Source organism: Galeopterus variegatus, unplaced genomic scaffold, assembly GCF_000696425.1.
Source record: "Galeopterus variegatus unplaced genomic scaffold, G_variegatus-3.0.2 Scaffold6576, whole genome shotgun sequence".
NCBI lineage: Eukaryota > Metazoa > Chordata > Mammalia > Dermoptera > Cynocephalidae > Galeopterus > Galeopterus variegatus.
The window spans coordinates 64,565-80,420 of NW_007732687.1; the positions used below are offsets into that span (position 1 = coordinate 64,565).

General features: G+C 35.7%; 1 protein-coding gene across 1 annotated transcript in view; it reads right to left on the minus strand.

The window, feature by feature from the left end:
• Positions 1 to 15,856, minus strand: part of LOC103606431 (ran-binding protein 17) — a gene marked incomplete at its 3' end in the record, with an annotated part of 86,600 nt that overhangs the window by 50,396 nt on the left and 20,348 nt on the right. Inside the window, exons 6-11 of the mRNA XM_008591027.1 lie at positions 10,906 to 11,010; positions 9,350 to 9,515; positions 6,333 to 6,406; positions 3,906 to 4,025; positions 1,597 to 1,743; positions 717 to 889 (exon numbers count right to left, since the gene is read on the minus strand). Coding sequence (XP_008589249.1) covers positions 717 to 889; positions 1,597 to 1,743; positions 3,906 to 4,025; positions 6,333 to 6,406; positions 9,350 to 9,515; positions 10,906 to 11,010 — 785 coding nt within the window. The remainder of the gene's footprint in view (positions 1 to 716; positions 890 to 1,596; positions 1,744 to 3,905; positions 4,026 to 6,332; positions 6,407 to 9,349; positions 9,516 to 10,905; positions 11,011 to 15,856) is intronic.

The window sequence follows — 15,856 nt, forward strand, 5'->3', positions numbered from 1 at the left end:
AAAAATAAATAAATAAATTCACACACACACACACACACACACACACACACACACACACAGACGGGGGGGGGGGGGGAGAAGACTTAACAACTACAATTCCTTGAAGTTGATATGACAAGCAAACAGAAAGGACATTGTTGGGTGGGAGGGGAGAAAGGGAGGAGGGAGCAGGGTTTCGATAATGGGCCACAATAATCAACCACATTGTATATCAACAAAATAAAATTAAGAGGAAAAAAACAAAAAAAGAAAGAAAGAAAAGAAACAACCCAATACAAAAATGGGCAACAGATGTGATAGGTAGTTTGCCAAAGAATACATACCCAGATGGTAAATAAGCACATGAAAAGATGCTCAATACTATTAATCATTAAGGGAATGCAAATTAAAACCACAGTGAATTACCACTACACAACCAATGACTAAAATGTTTAAAAAACTAACAATTTTAACTGCTGCTGAGAATGCAGAGAAATTGGACCTTTCATACATTGCAGGTGGGAATGCAAAATGGTACAGCTACTTTGGAAAATAGTTTGGTAGCTTCTTATAAAGTAAAATATACACTTACATGCAACCCAGCAATCCCACACCTAGGTAGTGATACAAGAGAAATGAAAACTTAATGTTCATACAAAAACCTGTACAGGAATGTTTACAGATGCAACAATTCCAAGATGCAACAGATGAAAATACAACAGAAACATTTAAAATACCTCACAACTACGGCAACAGATTCCAACCGAGAAGTGATAAAGGCCTTTGTGATTTCCGGTGCATAAGTGTCTAATAAGTGGGGTTCAGTTGATTTCACAAAAGGAACTGATGCTACCATCCTTTGCCACAGAGTTAATAAATAATGAACACTGTTGGGAGCAAATTCCCAATGCTACAAAAAAATAAAGCAAAATTTATTTAAAATGACATTATATCTTCCTAAAATAAGAATTACAGAGCAAAATTACTAAACATACATTTTAAAATTAACTTTTATCCTGATTATATACCTAATGAACAATTAATACAGCAAATTTTATAAACGCAAAAAAAGCATAAAGAAACCAACATCTCTCATTATTCTACTGCCCAGAGATGATTACTATTAAAATGTTCCTGTATTTCCTTCTAATCATTCCATGAATATTTTTCAGAGTTGACACCATGTGGTATTATAGATGGTTTTATGAGCTCTCCCCAAACTTATAAAAAGAATTTTTCCTTAATACAATTTGTAAAAATATTCTTTTATTTCTTCACATAGATTTTACTGCAGCTTCTCAAGTCATTTTTCAATTATTGGACATTTAAGTGACTTCTCTCTTTTTTCTTTTTTTGGCAGCTGGCCAGTACTGGGATCTGAACCCATGACCTTGGTGGTACTAGCACCACTCTCTCCCAGGTGAGCTAACCAGCCAGCCTGACTTCTCAATTTTTATTATAAATGTTGTAATGAACTTTTTTTCCTAAAACTTTGTAATGAACATTTTCAGCAAAGTACCCAAATTAACAGACTGAAAACACACCCCCAACGACCCTTACCAAGAAATTGTTAAAAAACTGTCTACAGTTTAACATCAATTATATATTTTTCCTTACCTGTAGGCTAGTAATGGTAAAATTAGCGATCAATCTAATAACTTCAGGATATTCTTTCACCATAACTAATTCTCCCAGCTGATAATTTGTTTTTAAACGAGCCAAAAATCGACAAAATTCATGATAATTACCTGGATCAGACAAACCCTATATTATGAGATAAAAATAAAGGCTTTTAAAAGTACTTAAAAACAAACCTAAAATTATGAGATAAAAATAAAGGCTTTTAAAAGTACTTAAAAACGAACCTATTGATAATAAAATCAATAAAATTCCACAGTATTTTATTGTCTCCCAGTTTTCATGGGTACTTATGGTACTTTGTGTTAACATGGTAGAGAACAATAAAGCATGTGTTGAATAAAAAGAAAACAAGTGATTCCTAGTGGTTTTAATGTTGTCATCAATGATTAATAATAAGGGATCCAAAGAAGAGGCTTTGGAAGAAGCTTTGCACCATGATGACTAAATTATAATGTTTGGGAACCTATCCATATTAGATTTAAAAATGTGTGTGTGAGCGTTTGTGTGTGTACTGCGACTTAAACAGAAGTCAACAAAGAACTTGAAAAATATCAAAGATGAAAAATAAAAATGGCTCTTGAAACCCTGCCCAACAGTAATACTGACATTAAGCAGTTAGTCTGCACACAAATTACAGAAGTTTCTTTTTATTCAACAGATACTTATTACCTACAGGCATTCTGCTCTCAAATCACTCCCTATCTCTAAGTGGACAGTCATTCAAACAAATTACTGCAATGTAGGGAATAAAGTTTAATAAAATACCCATAAGATACACAGGTAGCTTCTGGAGGTATTGAAAGGTCTCCCCAGTTGTCTGTGAGCTGCTAGAAGACATGGCACATGTGTTATTATCTCTATAGTTTGAACACTTTGCACTATGTACTGTAGCTGGCATGAAACAATTTTTAAAAATCTGTTTAATACTGAAAGACTTTCTAAAAAATTTCATTTATATGAGCTCCACAAAAGAATATAAAATAGTATCTACTTATCAAGAACAAATTACAAAAAGACATTTTGTAATCATAAGTCTTTTAATACATGTTTGTGATTCTAATATAATATAATATTCAGACTAAATTTTACAGACATGAAATATCAACATGAGGATGCTGGAAAATCATTTAAGAGAATTATCTGACAGCATATTATCTTCCACATACTGGTTGATGACAGTGAGTTACACAACTAAAAATTTTATAGTATATTGGGAAAATCCTACATTTATCAGCAAACAGGTAAATTTCACAGCTATACTTACACTGAAAAGACAAAAACAAATGCATAAGACAAAATATTCCTAATACCTGTAAAAACAATTGCTTTCTGTAGAAGCATCTTTTCTTTCTATACAAAGAAATTATGTGTTCCCCCAAAAGTTAATAATAACCAAGAGACTTACAGAAACCACCTTAAATCATTTAACCCTTTAAAATCTATACTTTACAGATTTTTGTTGTTGAAATGTTTTTTTAAAATTTTAACTTCTCAATATACATTGTAGTTGATTTTCATGACCCTTTACCCATTCCCTCTTCTCCTTCCCCTCCCCCCCCACATCATATCAAACATTTCTTTTTTTTTTTTTGGTGGCTGGCTGGTATGGGGATCCAAACCCGTGACCCTGGTGTTACAAGGCTGTGCTCTAATCAACTGAGAACCAGCCAGTCCCAGAATTTACAAATATCTTAAACCAAAACAAAATAAAAAGTGAAACATAAAATATTTTATCTAAGCATCCCAAATCACTCAATAATGGCTATGCAATTCTCTGAAATGAATATTGCCACTGAAGCTCTGAAGTTGATGTACAGAGTAGATTTTAAAATCTGCAAACTCTTATTTGCTCACAAGAGGGCAAAAAGACATTATTCCATAGTTTAAGGCCACTTATTCCAATATTAATGTTCAGATTTATATTGTCTTCTAATTCAAAAGGTGGATATAACCCTGCATTAATCACTTCAGTAGTTCCACAAGTGCAAGCAAAGAAATGCAGTACAGTGGTAAAAGACAGAAGCATAATAAGATATATAAACTGTATTTATATTTGCCTAAAAGAAAAAAAAATAAAAAGAAGAAGAACAAAGAACTCTGCCATGGAAACATGCATTTTTTAAAACTGCCCATTTCTACTACAAATGAGACCTGAGGAAGATAAATATGATACTAAATATTTTCTTCCAGAATCATAATAAATACATGATGAATTTAATATGTGCCTTCGAGCAGAAAAACCGTATTTCCATATGCTAAGTATTAATTATATTACTCATAAATACCTGAGGGTTTTCAAGTATCCTTTTTACTCCCTTAATTAAATTACCAAGGTACTTGGCACGTTCAGGACTGCTAAATAAGGACCTTCTTGTAGAAGCAAACTGAACTAAACATGAAAGTGCCTAAAAACAACAAAAAAATTAATTTCAATTTTAAAAGTAACTATAGCCACATGTAAGGAATACTAGTCTCTACATTTAAAACATATTTAATTTTAATGATAAGAAAGCATTTTAGAATATAAAAACAGTGTAAGCTAAACATCATCAACCACTACCACCACCCACACATCCTTTCTATCCCACCTCTAAAATTCCTATTTGTGTATTTCCCCCTCTAATATTTTTTCATATACTAAATCTGCCAGAGCAGGGGTCTTGACATGTGGACATTCAAAGGGCTTCCAATTGCTTATGATGCCCAGTTCGGTTGGCGAACCAATGAACCATGTGTTCTACCGAAAAGAAAATACAGTTTTGTGGTAGAAAATGTTTAGGAAATACTGCACATTATGCACTATGATATCCTACAACGGAGGAAATCCTGTAACTTGACTTAATCCAGCACATCTCAAATATATTTGGTCATGGAATATTTTACACCATCCATTAGTATCTTAAGAAACAGTTTGGAAAACACCACTGGAAGAGTTAGATACTTTATAAAAATTCCTAAGGAGTACCTGTGACCTAGTTACTTTCCTAAAGTTTCCAGACTATTTCACGCCTTGTGTTCCTAATTCTACTAATGGTACCCTCTGAAGTCTGAGCATCAAGTGAAAAGTCCCCAAATGGCAACTCTCTGACCAAAGTGGCCTACATGTGTTTTGTTTTGGTCCACATATTTGCTTACCCACTTCTTAAAAATTAAAATTAGCTGTCAATATTTAAATACTTCAATTAGGAGATTTCACACAAAATGTCTGGCTCTCGTAGCAAGGGTGAGAATAGGGACAAAATCAGAAGACACCCTTTTCAGATGTGCTCCAATTTGACATAGTCCCTATTGTTAAAAACCAAAAACCAAATACAAAAACAAACAAAACTTCTTAAGCAACTCTGATGTGCAGGTTTGGAAACCACTGGAATATGAAAAATCCACAGGGTTTGGGGGCTAAAAAGACCTGGGTTTGAATGTCAGTACCAATATTTACTTTGTTGCCCTGGGGGAAATCAGTTGGTTTGGGTCTGGTTTCTGTCTCTCTGGATCTACACAGTGAGAACAGTATTATTTACTTTGCAGGGCCCCTTTGAGGATTAAGTGAGATAAGCACTATATAACAGAGCAAGCCCAATAAATGTTAGTCACCATCTCTCAAAGCAGCTGCTTTCTACTTTATTTTTTAAGTACCAATACCTTTTTTGTTTTATCCCAAAACATACTTGCATAAAGCCATGGTTTTTAAATAACTAAAAGCAGGACTGTTTTGGCTGAAATGAAGGCTGTGGCACCACTTGGATACACGAGTACTCTGTGAAACCCAGTTTTAAAACCACCACCTTAAACCCTAGATTCAAGAGCAAACTTTTTTTAAAAAGGGTATTTTTGTGAATCCGTTCCTCCCATCTAGGTGATAACATATCACTGTTATGTACTTTAAATCTGGAACATCTTTTTTCAGGAAATGGCAACATTAGAATTCCCAACTTTACTTCTATAATCTTAAGATACTAAACTTTTATAATTTTTTTTCTTTTCTTTTTTTTTTTTTTAAAAAAGATGACCCTTGACTTGGTGTTGTCAGCACCATGCTCTCGGAAGTGACCTAACCGGCCATCCCTATATAGGGATCCGAACCCACGGCCTTGGTGTTATCAGCACCACACTCTCCCAAGTGAGCCATGGGCCAGCCCCAACTTACAATTTTTTCTAACCTTGCCAGATCTGTTTTAGACTCCACAAAGTCTCAAGAATTTTTTTAAGTACGCAATAGAATTTGATTCAAAAAATAAATGAAGAACTGGAGTGATGAACATAAAATCAAGTGAGCAATCCCCTTCATTTCTTATTCAGTGATGTCTGACGGAGGCTGCCTGTCAAGCCTAAGGCATGAATCCAGGCAGGGTTGCAGATGAGTTAGAGAGGAGGAAGAGAAGGGAAGGTCCAGGTGGGGTGGCCAACTGCTGGACTTGGGGTCTATAGGAACTAAGTAGAAGGAAAGATATATTTAGAGATTGGTAGGTTGTCTGGCTCTGTGCAGGAGCTAAATAAACAATTACTGATTCTGGGCACACCTGTGAAATGGAATGGACTGTTGACAAAATAAGTCTGACAAATAGCTTAAGCTATTTACATCCTAAAAATGTAAGAACTTCTTGTGAGAGGTAAACCCAAATATATAAATTGAATTTTTCAAATATATAACACCCCTTACTTTAATTAAAGATCACAGGTACCTTTTAATAAAGTAATAAATGACTTTTACTTACTAACTGAGACAGTAGAGGTGGAAGTGAATGATACAAATTGAAGAAAAGATCCAATGTTTCTGGTTCCAGGAAAACTGGAAAAAAAATTATTTTCTAATACCATTACTTTCAATTCAGTGATCTTAACAAAGTAAGACATTATCACACAAACTGAGAACTCCAAGACCTCTGCATGTGGCCATTCCAGTTAGGCCTATTTTTAATTCCTAGCTATTTTCCTTTGAAAGATGAAATAAAAGAGAGGTAGAAATTAACTATCTAAGATGTTCCTTATTTTTATGTAGCATGTACAGTTCTAACTAATAGTAATAGTTCTTACTATTTTCATTTGTATTAAAGTAATATTAACATTGTTTAAAAATTCAAAAAGTAAGCCACACTAAAAAATTTATAATTAAAAACAGCTGTACCCTACCCCATTCCAACTACCTTTTGACTCTTTCAGCTATATTTAATACGTGTTTCCAAATAATGTTCTATACTACTATTTCACTTCATTATTTTACTTTACACATCAACTGAACTCCTAGTACAGTGTTATTAGGCTTTAGCTGTCTAACCACTCATCCTGCAACCCCACCACCCCCACCCACTCTCTCCACAATCCACCCTCTCTCAAAAATTCATCCACTATTATCATGACTTGTGATTAAATAAATTCTAAGTGCTTACATTTATTATGACTACGTAATGTTAATAGCTGAGCCAAAAAGTATACTATGATTATGTCACATTTCTAATACTCTCTGGACTTAATCATAGTATCTCTTCTGTGCTCAGTTGTATATCTGTCATTCTTTCCAAATACTCTGACAGATTTGCAAAATGTTCTTCATGATCTTTTCCACACAATCAAATAATCTATCATTTCCATTCTCACACCCCTACCTCCCAGAGCCTTCAACATGAACTGGTGGTTCCCTAACTTTGTTATACAACTGTGTTTTTATGTCTGTTCACTGTCATCTTGTTTTAAAGTGCCCTTTTCCCAAATCCCATATCTTCCACTTGGCTTGTACATCAAGTAGATTCCTAAGAGTAAGTATATAAGAGATAAATTTTAGGAAGATTTGCATGTCTGAAAATGTCTTTATTCTATCTTATACTAGATAATTTGGGTCTAGTTTGAAAATAATTTTCCCTCAGAAGTCTGAGGATATTTATCATTGTCTTCTAGCTTCCAGTGCTGCTGCTGTGAAGTCTAATACCACTCTGATGCCAATCCTTTGTAAGTGACCTGCTTTTTTCTAATAGATTTTAGAATATTTTTCTTTATCCTTGCTCTTCTGAAATGTCATGATTATGATGCTTACTGTATTTTTTTTTCCCCGTTCATTATGCTGGCTACTTGGTGTGATCTTTCAGTCCAAAACTTTATGTCCTTCAGTGCTCAGAGCTTTTTGGGTATTATTTGTTTGTAAATTTCCTTCTGTTTTCTCTGTACTCTCTAGAAATAACAGATGCCAGACCTCCTAATTTTCTTGTATTTTTTCTATCAAACATCTCCTTGCTTTTTGTTCCACTTTCTAAGAGATTACGTTAACTTTATCTTCCAACTCTTCTGAATGTTTTATTTTGGCAACTGTCTCTTAAATTTGGAACATTCTCTGACCTTTCCTTTTTAAAACAATATCCTGTTCTTATTTTAGAAATGTATTACCTTTTCTTATCTCTCAGGATAAGAAAGATTAAGTATCCCTTATCTGAAATGCTTGGGACCAGAAGTGTTTTGGATTTTGGATTTTTCAAATTTTGGAATATTTGCAGGATATATACCATTTGAGCATCCTTAATTTGAAAATCTGATATACTCCAGTAAGCATTCCCTCTAAGTGCTGTGTCCATGCTCAAAATGTTCCAGATTTTGGAGTATTTTAGATTTCAAATTTTAGATTAGAGATGCTCAACCTGTGTCTCTTTTTGAAGTTTACTTCTACTCTTCTCCTTGTGCCTGTTTCTATTAACTCCCCCTCCCCCTTCTTTAATTAAACTTGTGTTTTAGATAACTGTGGATTCATATGTAGTTAACAAGAAATAATACAGAGAGACTCCATGTACTTTTTACCCAGTTTCCCACAATGGTAATTTCTTGCTAAACTACAGTACAGTATCAAAAGCAGGAAACTCACATTAATACAATCCAATCATATTCAGATTTCCCACTTTTACCTGTATTTGTATGTGTGTATGTACATGTGTTTTTTCAGTTTGTGCAATTAATTTTTACTACATGTGTTGGTCCACATCAAGATACAGAACACTAAGTACCTTTTGTTGATTTAGTCTCTGAAAACATTGGAAATTTTCAAAAAATCTTTGGTGTTTCTCTACTATATCTGGTATCCCTGAACCTGAAGCCTCTCCAGTCTAATTTTTCAAGGAAAAAAACTTTTCCTCTTGGGAAGCGAGGAGGTAGTGCAGATAGGGAAGGGAGGGGAAAAGCAGTCACCTAGATGCATACGTAGTAGAGAAGATCCTGAGAAGTTTAACTGTTCAGAATATGGACTTCTTACCAAACCCTTTCAGCCCTACTCTCTGACTTCAGGGATACCCTAGGGCCACCATTTTTCAGGAATGTGGGAGAACAAATCAGCTTGCTTTTTCATGGTATCCCTCTCTGTAAGAACTTAAGTTGCAATTCTGCGAAATCACTTACTCTAATTCATTCTCTTTATAACTTTGAAAAGCATGTTGACATCTCTTGCCAACTCTTAAGATTCCCTTCCACTCTGTTTATCTGAAAGTTTCAAAACAGAGCTCTTGATGTTCCCTCCCAAACCTGCTTTCTACCTAGCTCTAGAGTTGTTTTTACTTTTTTTCCCAAAATCAAATATGGAAGTTACTATGATATGAATTAGGGCAAACATTTCAATATTGAGTATCAGCAGCAAAGTAGGATTATAAACTGTTTTGAGCTCTTTTTTCATTACCTAGCAAAAAAAGAAAGATAACTATACATAAAGGCAACTATATTGCTTAATTCTGTGCCTCTTATCTCACACTAAACTTTTTCTTACTTGTTCTCCAGGTTGTTGGAATCTGCACTGTGCAAAGATCATCTGCAGATTCATCTGCTGAACTACCAATGAAGTCAAAATTAAGGCAGTTGAGGACCAGTTTCAAGACCTGCATTACCAGATTTTGTTGACATTGATCCTGAAGATTTAAAGGTTTGGCCAACACCTAAAAAAAGTTCAAAATCAAATAAAACACTGAAATACATCAATTAATTTTCACTGCATGAATTTAAATAATTCTTCAATGCCAAATGAAAATTAGTATAAAACAAACAAAACAAAAAACACAAGAGTTTACAAAGTTATATTGTTACATATATTTGAAAAAATGGTACAATCACTATCCACAAATTTCTAAAATAATAGACTATTTTCAAATCTAATTTTGTAAAATGGGAATAAAAACTTTTACATTTAACATATCGTAGGTCACCTTCTAAAGTTATAAGAAGTAATGTTAGGACAAAAACTTTATATAGCTCAATTATATAAATTACATGATTCCTTAACTCAAAGATTGCTTGGAACAAGTTGAAAATAAAACTTTAAGAAAAACTGGCCTTATTTCATGCATAAAAGAGCGATACTCAGCTAATAAAGGCTGTCAGAATTGTCTGAATGTGGAAGGACATTCACAAGCTTCTGGAAAACAATGTCGACGTCCAAAATCACAACCAGAAAAAATTATGCTTTTTAGAGACACATCGTGAAATTTTTGTGGAGAAAATGACATGAAGTTTAGGATTCTGCTTCATGAATAATACAAAAAGAAATAAAGTGGGTAGATAAGGACAGAGATGAAACGAGACTGGCCTTGAGTTCTTACTATTTAACTGGTTGATGGGTTCAGGGGGTCAATTATATTATTCTACTTACTTTCGTATATCTTAAAATTTTCCATACTAAAAGGAAACGTTTAAGTTAACAGAGTGTCTTTCGGTCTGCTCTAGTATGGCAGTTATCATGTTACTATACCACAACTGAAATAAGTAGAAATGAGTGCTTAGTGGAACATACTTTGGCAAATGCTGTACTATACCAACTGATAAGCTTGAGAAGCATGATGGAGTCCCCATATTATATGAGAGAACACAATATAATTATGAATCCTGCTACTACTAATGATCAATAGGGCACTAAGAAGCAAACAGAGAAATATTATTTCCCAATGAAATTATTAAACTCAACTATCCTGGCTAAACTATGAATGTATTTTGATAGTTGATGAATTAGGAAAACTTGTCATCTCATTTTTCACATGTACTCCATCAAAATATGGGCAGGCAGATAAAGAAACTAAGTAGGAAGATGATGAAACTATTAAGACAAGTTACTAAATTTCCCTTGGATTTTACCTTATCATATACCCAGTGAGGAAAAGTGAATTCTTTGGAATCTCTTACAGATTTGTGCAAATTTACTGTACTTAAATTAAGACTATCCACAATAATTCCTCAAAAGGAAGAACAGGAGGGAAAATCCATTTCAGGTTCTTCTGAAACTCGGAAAGTTTCCTAAGTATTGTAATTAGGGAACTGAATTATTAAATAACTTACCTCTTTTAGAAGAGAGCATGCTAGCACTAAAACGTCTTTGAGAGAAGTGTCACGAAATGAGGTAGCTATTTTCCTGTGTTTTGCTGAAGGTCTAGAATAATCAACCTAAAAAGATCAAGATGAATTAGTTTAACCAGATCTACCAAAAAAGCAAAGCAAAAATTTACTAAATAAGAAAAAGAATGGAAATAATGATTAAAGAATCATAAAGTACAGAATTAAAGGGCTTTAAAAAATTTACTGGAATAAGTGACTTGCTCAAGCTTACTCAAAGAATCAAAGGTTAGAATCCAAGTTTCTGGACTATTTCAATTCATTGCTCTTCCTATAAACCATACTGATCCCAAAATCAAAAGCCAGAGTTGATCACATTTTCAAAGAGAGTATCAACAACACAGATTACAAGATACATACTATCAACTCCTGAATGAGGTATCATATTTCATATTATACAAGTAACAACCTCCCTGTTCCTCAGATTCCACTTCAAATTCTAACTTTTCATAAATCAGCAAACTGAATTCATTATAGAAAAATTCATCTATATGAAAGAGATATTTCTACATACACCATATACGTCATTGGTTCATATATCCTTCATATTCTGAAAAGAAACTAAGGCAGAATTATAAATGAGAAATATGATTATTATATATGCAATAGTACATTCCCTCTGAATATTTTACTAATGACAATTTTTAAGAATAAATTTACTAAGACCAGCTCTTGAGCCTCTAACCTAAAACATATGTTTGAAATTAAACAATTACTACCAAAATATTTCCATTTATCTATAGAAAACCAGCAAACAAAGCTAAAATCTGATACCAAAATAATCATTCACACTGTGGTCTAAAGTGGATACAGCATTACTACTTGTTCCTTTTAATATTTGTAAAAAGAAAACAAATCATTTTCCGTGCTAATGTTTATAGATTTGAAAAAAGCAGTGAACTCAAATGGATTATCTGACACTAACCTCCAACATACAATTCAGATTATATTTAAATACCACATTTACTTATAAAACATGATATATAACAGAAATCCAACATGATTACAGAAAGCAGTTACTGGAATCTGTATCCAATATGTAATATTCAAATTAGCATTTCCAGTGTTCCTATCTTAATTTAAATGAAAGTCTGTCTCCTACAATACTTGCCTCAACATACTAAAAAAAAAAAATTCTCCTTAACACAAATTAATAAGAGCATGCAGCATTACAAATGCAATTTATAAGGTGTTCTTTACATTTTATTTCACTTAATCCTCAAAACTAACCTATGCAATACATATTATTCTTTTTTAAAGTATGAGAAAATTAGCATTTATAGGCACACTATCTTAGTCCAACCTCTCACTACCACCATATACATAACAGGGAGAGAAGAAACTTAGTTTATTAAGTTCCTTGTACATACTAAGCCCTGTGCTAGCAGTTTATCTAATCTTAATAAGATCCATGTGTCATTTTCTCTTTACAGATATCACTACATAAGTTTAAAGAAGTTAAGGGTTCGTACAAAGTAGTCAGTGATAAGCTAAAATACAAACCTATATCTTATTCCAGAGTTACCTTCAAGGCTCGCATGCTTATTTTATTTGGGTTACTCTTTTAGATATTTAATGTTTTGAAAAGAGGAAATGTTCATCCATTTCCATTGCATACATATGCCTCTACTATGTAGGCAAAGGGTATTTTACTTCTTAATGATTACATATTAAATTTACTCCAGGGAAAGTAGACTTGGCTTCTAAAAAAGCAGTACAGCTACATAATCCTCTTAACCTATAGAAAAATCAAGTTTACATGTTTTTCTTAAAAGATATATCCTGTTATTGACACTACATGAATTCACCTAGCTCAGATCTGACAACTATATTTGATTTACATCATGCAACAGAAATCTCCCTACTGCCTGATTCAGAAATGCTTACTAAATACTAGTTGATTTTAATTTTTCTTGAGTTTTTATGGCAATGGTAGTTATTTTTCAGGAACCAAATCCAGGACTCCCTTGAGAATTTCTTGTAAGGGTGGTCGTGTGTTGGTGAACTCCTGCAGTTTTTGTCTGTCTGAGAAATATACTATTTGCCCTTCATTTCGGAAGGATAGCCTTGCAGGGTAGAGTATTCTTGTCTGGCAATCTCTGTCTTTTAGTATTTTGAATATATCATCCCATTCCTTTCTGGCTTCTAGGGTTTGTGATGAAAAGTCTGATGTGAGTCTGATTCGGGCTCCCTTATAGGTGATTTGACACTTCTGTCTTGCAGCTTTTAAGATTCTCTCTTTGTCTTTGAGTTTTGCCAGTTTGACTATAACATGTCTTGGAGAAGACCTTTTTGCGCTATATACATTTGGAGATCATTGAGCTTCCTCGATCTAAAGGTCTGTGATTTTTCCTATGCCGGGGGAGTTTCTGCCACTATTTTGTTGAATATGTTTTCAATGCAATCTCCTTTTTCCTCCCCATCTGGAATACCCATGACTTGGATATTTGAGCGCTTAAGGTTGTCTGATATGTCTCTCAGATTTTCTTCAATGCCTTTGATTCTTTTTTCTTTTTTTTTTGCCTGCTTGTGTTATGTCAAACAGCCCATCTTCAAGTCTAGAGGTTCTCTCTTCAACTTCTGCAAGTCTGCAGGTTTAACTCTCCATTGTGTTTTTTATTTTGCTGAATAAATTCTTCAGTTCGGCAAGTTCTGCCACATTTTTTTTCAGGGCATTGATTTCCTTGTACATTTCTTCTTTCAGGTCCTGTATACTTTTCCTCGTTTCATCATGATGTCTAGCTGAGTTTTCTTGTATCTCATTCAGTTTCCTTAGAATTTTAACTCGAAATTCCTTGTCAGTCATTTCAAGGGCTTCTTCTTCTACAGGATCTAGAGCTTGAGAGTTATTACCCTTTGGTGGTGTACTTTCTTGATTTTTCGTATTTCTGGTATCTTTTCTTTGATCTTCTTCTACAGGATCTAGAGCTTGAGAGTTATTACCCTTTGGTGGTGTACTTTCTTGATTTTTCGTATTTCTGGCATCTTTTCTTTGATGTTTATTCATTGTGGCAGGGGGGGTTACAGTCCACAGGTTTGACACTATTGTCTGACTAAGATGTTGCTGGGGTTGCCAATTTGGTATGGCTACCTTGGTTGGCCACTAGTGCCTTGCGTGTGTGGTTGCCTCGGGTCTTGGGCCTCTCTAGGGAGCCACCTCTCTGGTCAGCTTGGACTCTGCTGGGCTGCTGGATCACGGGGCAGTACCACAGGGTGTGTGGTCTCTGCTGAGCTTCCACCTCCCGTGCTGGACGTCTCCCTGTTCTGCATGCACTGGGCCGGGTTGCTGGGATGCACGGAGGCACCGCAGAGTGTCTGGTCTCTGCGGAGCTTCCCCTTCCCCTGCTGGATGTCTCCCTGCTCCGTGTGCATTGGGCTGGGCTTGGGATGGAGCCAAGTGGCAGCGGTGAAGCCTACCTGCTGTTTGATCGCACGGTGGTGGCCCCCCCCACAAGGTGTGTGGTCTCTACGGAGCTTCTGCCTCCTCAACTGCACATCTCCCCGCAGTGCGCACACTGGGCCAGGTTGCTGGATCACACTGTGGCGGTGTGGTGCCTGCGGAGATCCCACCACCCCTGCCAGATGTCACCCTGCTCCGTGTGCACTAGGCCAGGCTGGGAATGTAGCTGGGAGCCTGCGGTGAAGCCTACCTGCTGGATTACGCAGTGGCGGCCCTACAGGGTGTGTGGTTTCTGCGGAGCTTCCGCCTCCCCTGCCGGACATCTCCCCACTCTGGGTGCACTGGGCCGGGCTGGGAATGGAGCCGGGTGGCGGCGGTGAAGTCTATCTGCTGGATCGTACGACGGCGGCCCCAAAAGTCTTGTGGTCTCCGAGGAGCTTCTGCCTTCACTGCTGGACGTCTCCCCGTTCTGTATGCACTTGATGTTATGTTCTTACAGTTGCAAATCGGTTGATTTGCGGGAGAGAATGATGCTAGGGACCGTCTCCTCCGCCATCTTGACCAGAAGTCCCTTACCGGTCATCTCATGTAAATCAGAAGACGAAGGCTTTTTCCTTTTTCCTTCTGTGACAATTTCAGATGAAGATCACCATTGCCCGAGCTTCCTCTTGCCCATCTTCTCCTCCTCCTTCTGGAGTCGCAGATGCAGGCGCTGTCACCTCAACACCCCTCAGGTTCAATTTCTTTCTTAATTCTGGAGATGACAAGACCCAATAGCAGAATTCTCTTGAATGCTGTCGTTCTTTCTGAAGCTCCGAACTGCAGGTCACAGCCTCTTTGTCATCCGTCTTTCAGGATCGTGCGGCATTTAGTTTTGGAGGCAGGGAAGTCCAGAACAAATTTGGTCAGGGCCTTCTTCTTCGTGGTGACTCTAGTTTCTGAGGCTGAGAAGTCCAAAGTCCATCTGGTGGTGGCAACAGTGACCCAGGGGTCTCAAATTGCAAGATGGTGGAAGCAGAGCATTCATGAAGTGAAAACAAACAAAAAAAAGGCTATCTACAACCCAAGGAACTAACAAATACAGAAAACAAACAGTACATCAGAAAGAACAGAACAAAAGACACCTAAGACAACCAAACAATAATCAATAAAATGCTAGGAATAAGTCAACACTTTTCAATAACAACTCTTAATGTAAAAGGCTTAAATTCTCCAATCAAAAGACACAGACTGACTGACTGGATTAAAAAGGAGGACGCAATTACCTGCTGCCTACAAGAGACCCACCTCACCCATAAAGACTCAAATACACTAAGACTGAAAGGATGGAAAAAGATTTACCATGCAAACAGAAAAGAAAAACAAGCTGGAGTAGCTATTCTTATATCTGATAAAATAGACTTTAAACTAAAGACCATAAAGAGAGACAATGAAGTACACTACATAATGATAAAAGGATTGATCCATCAAGAAGACATAACAATCATAAATATATAT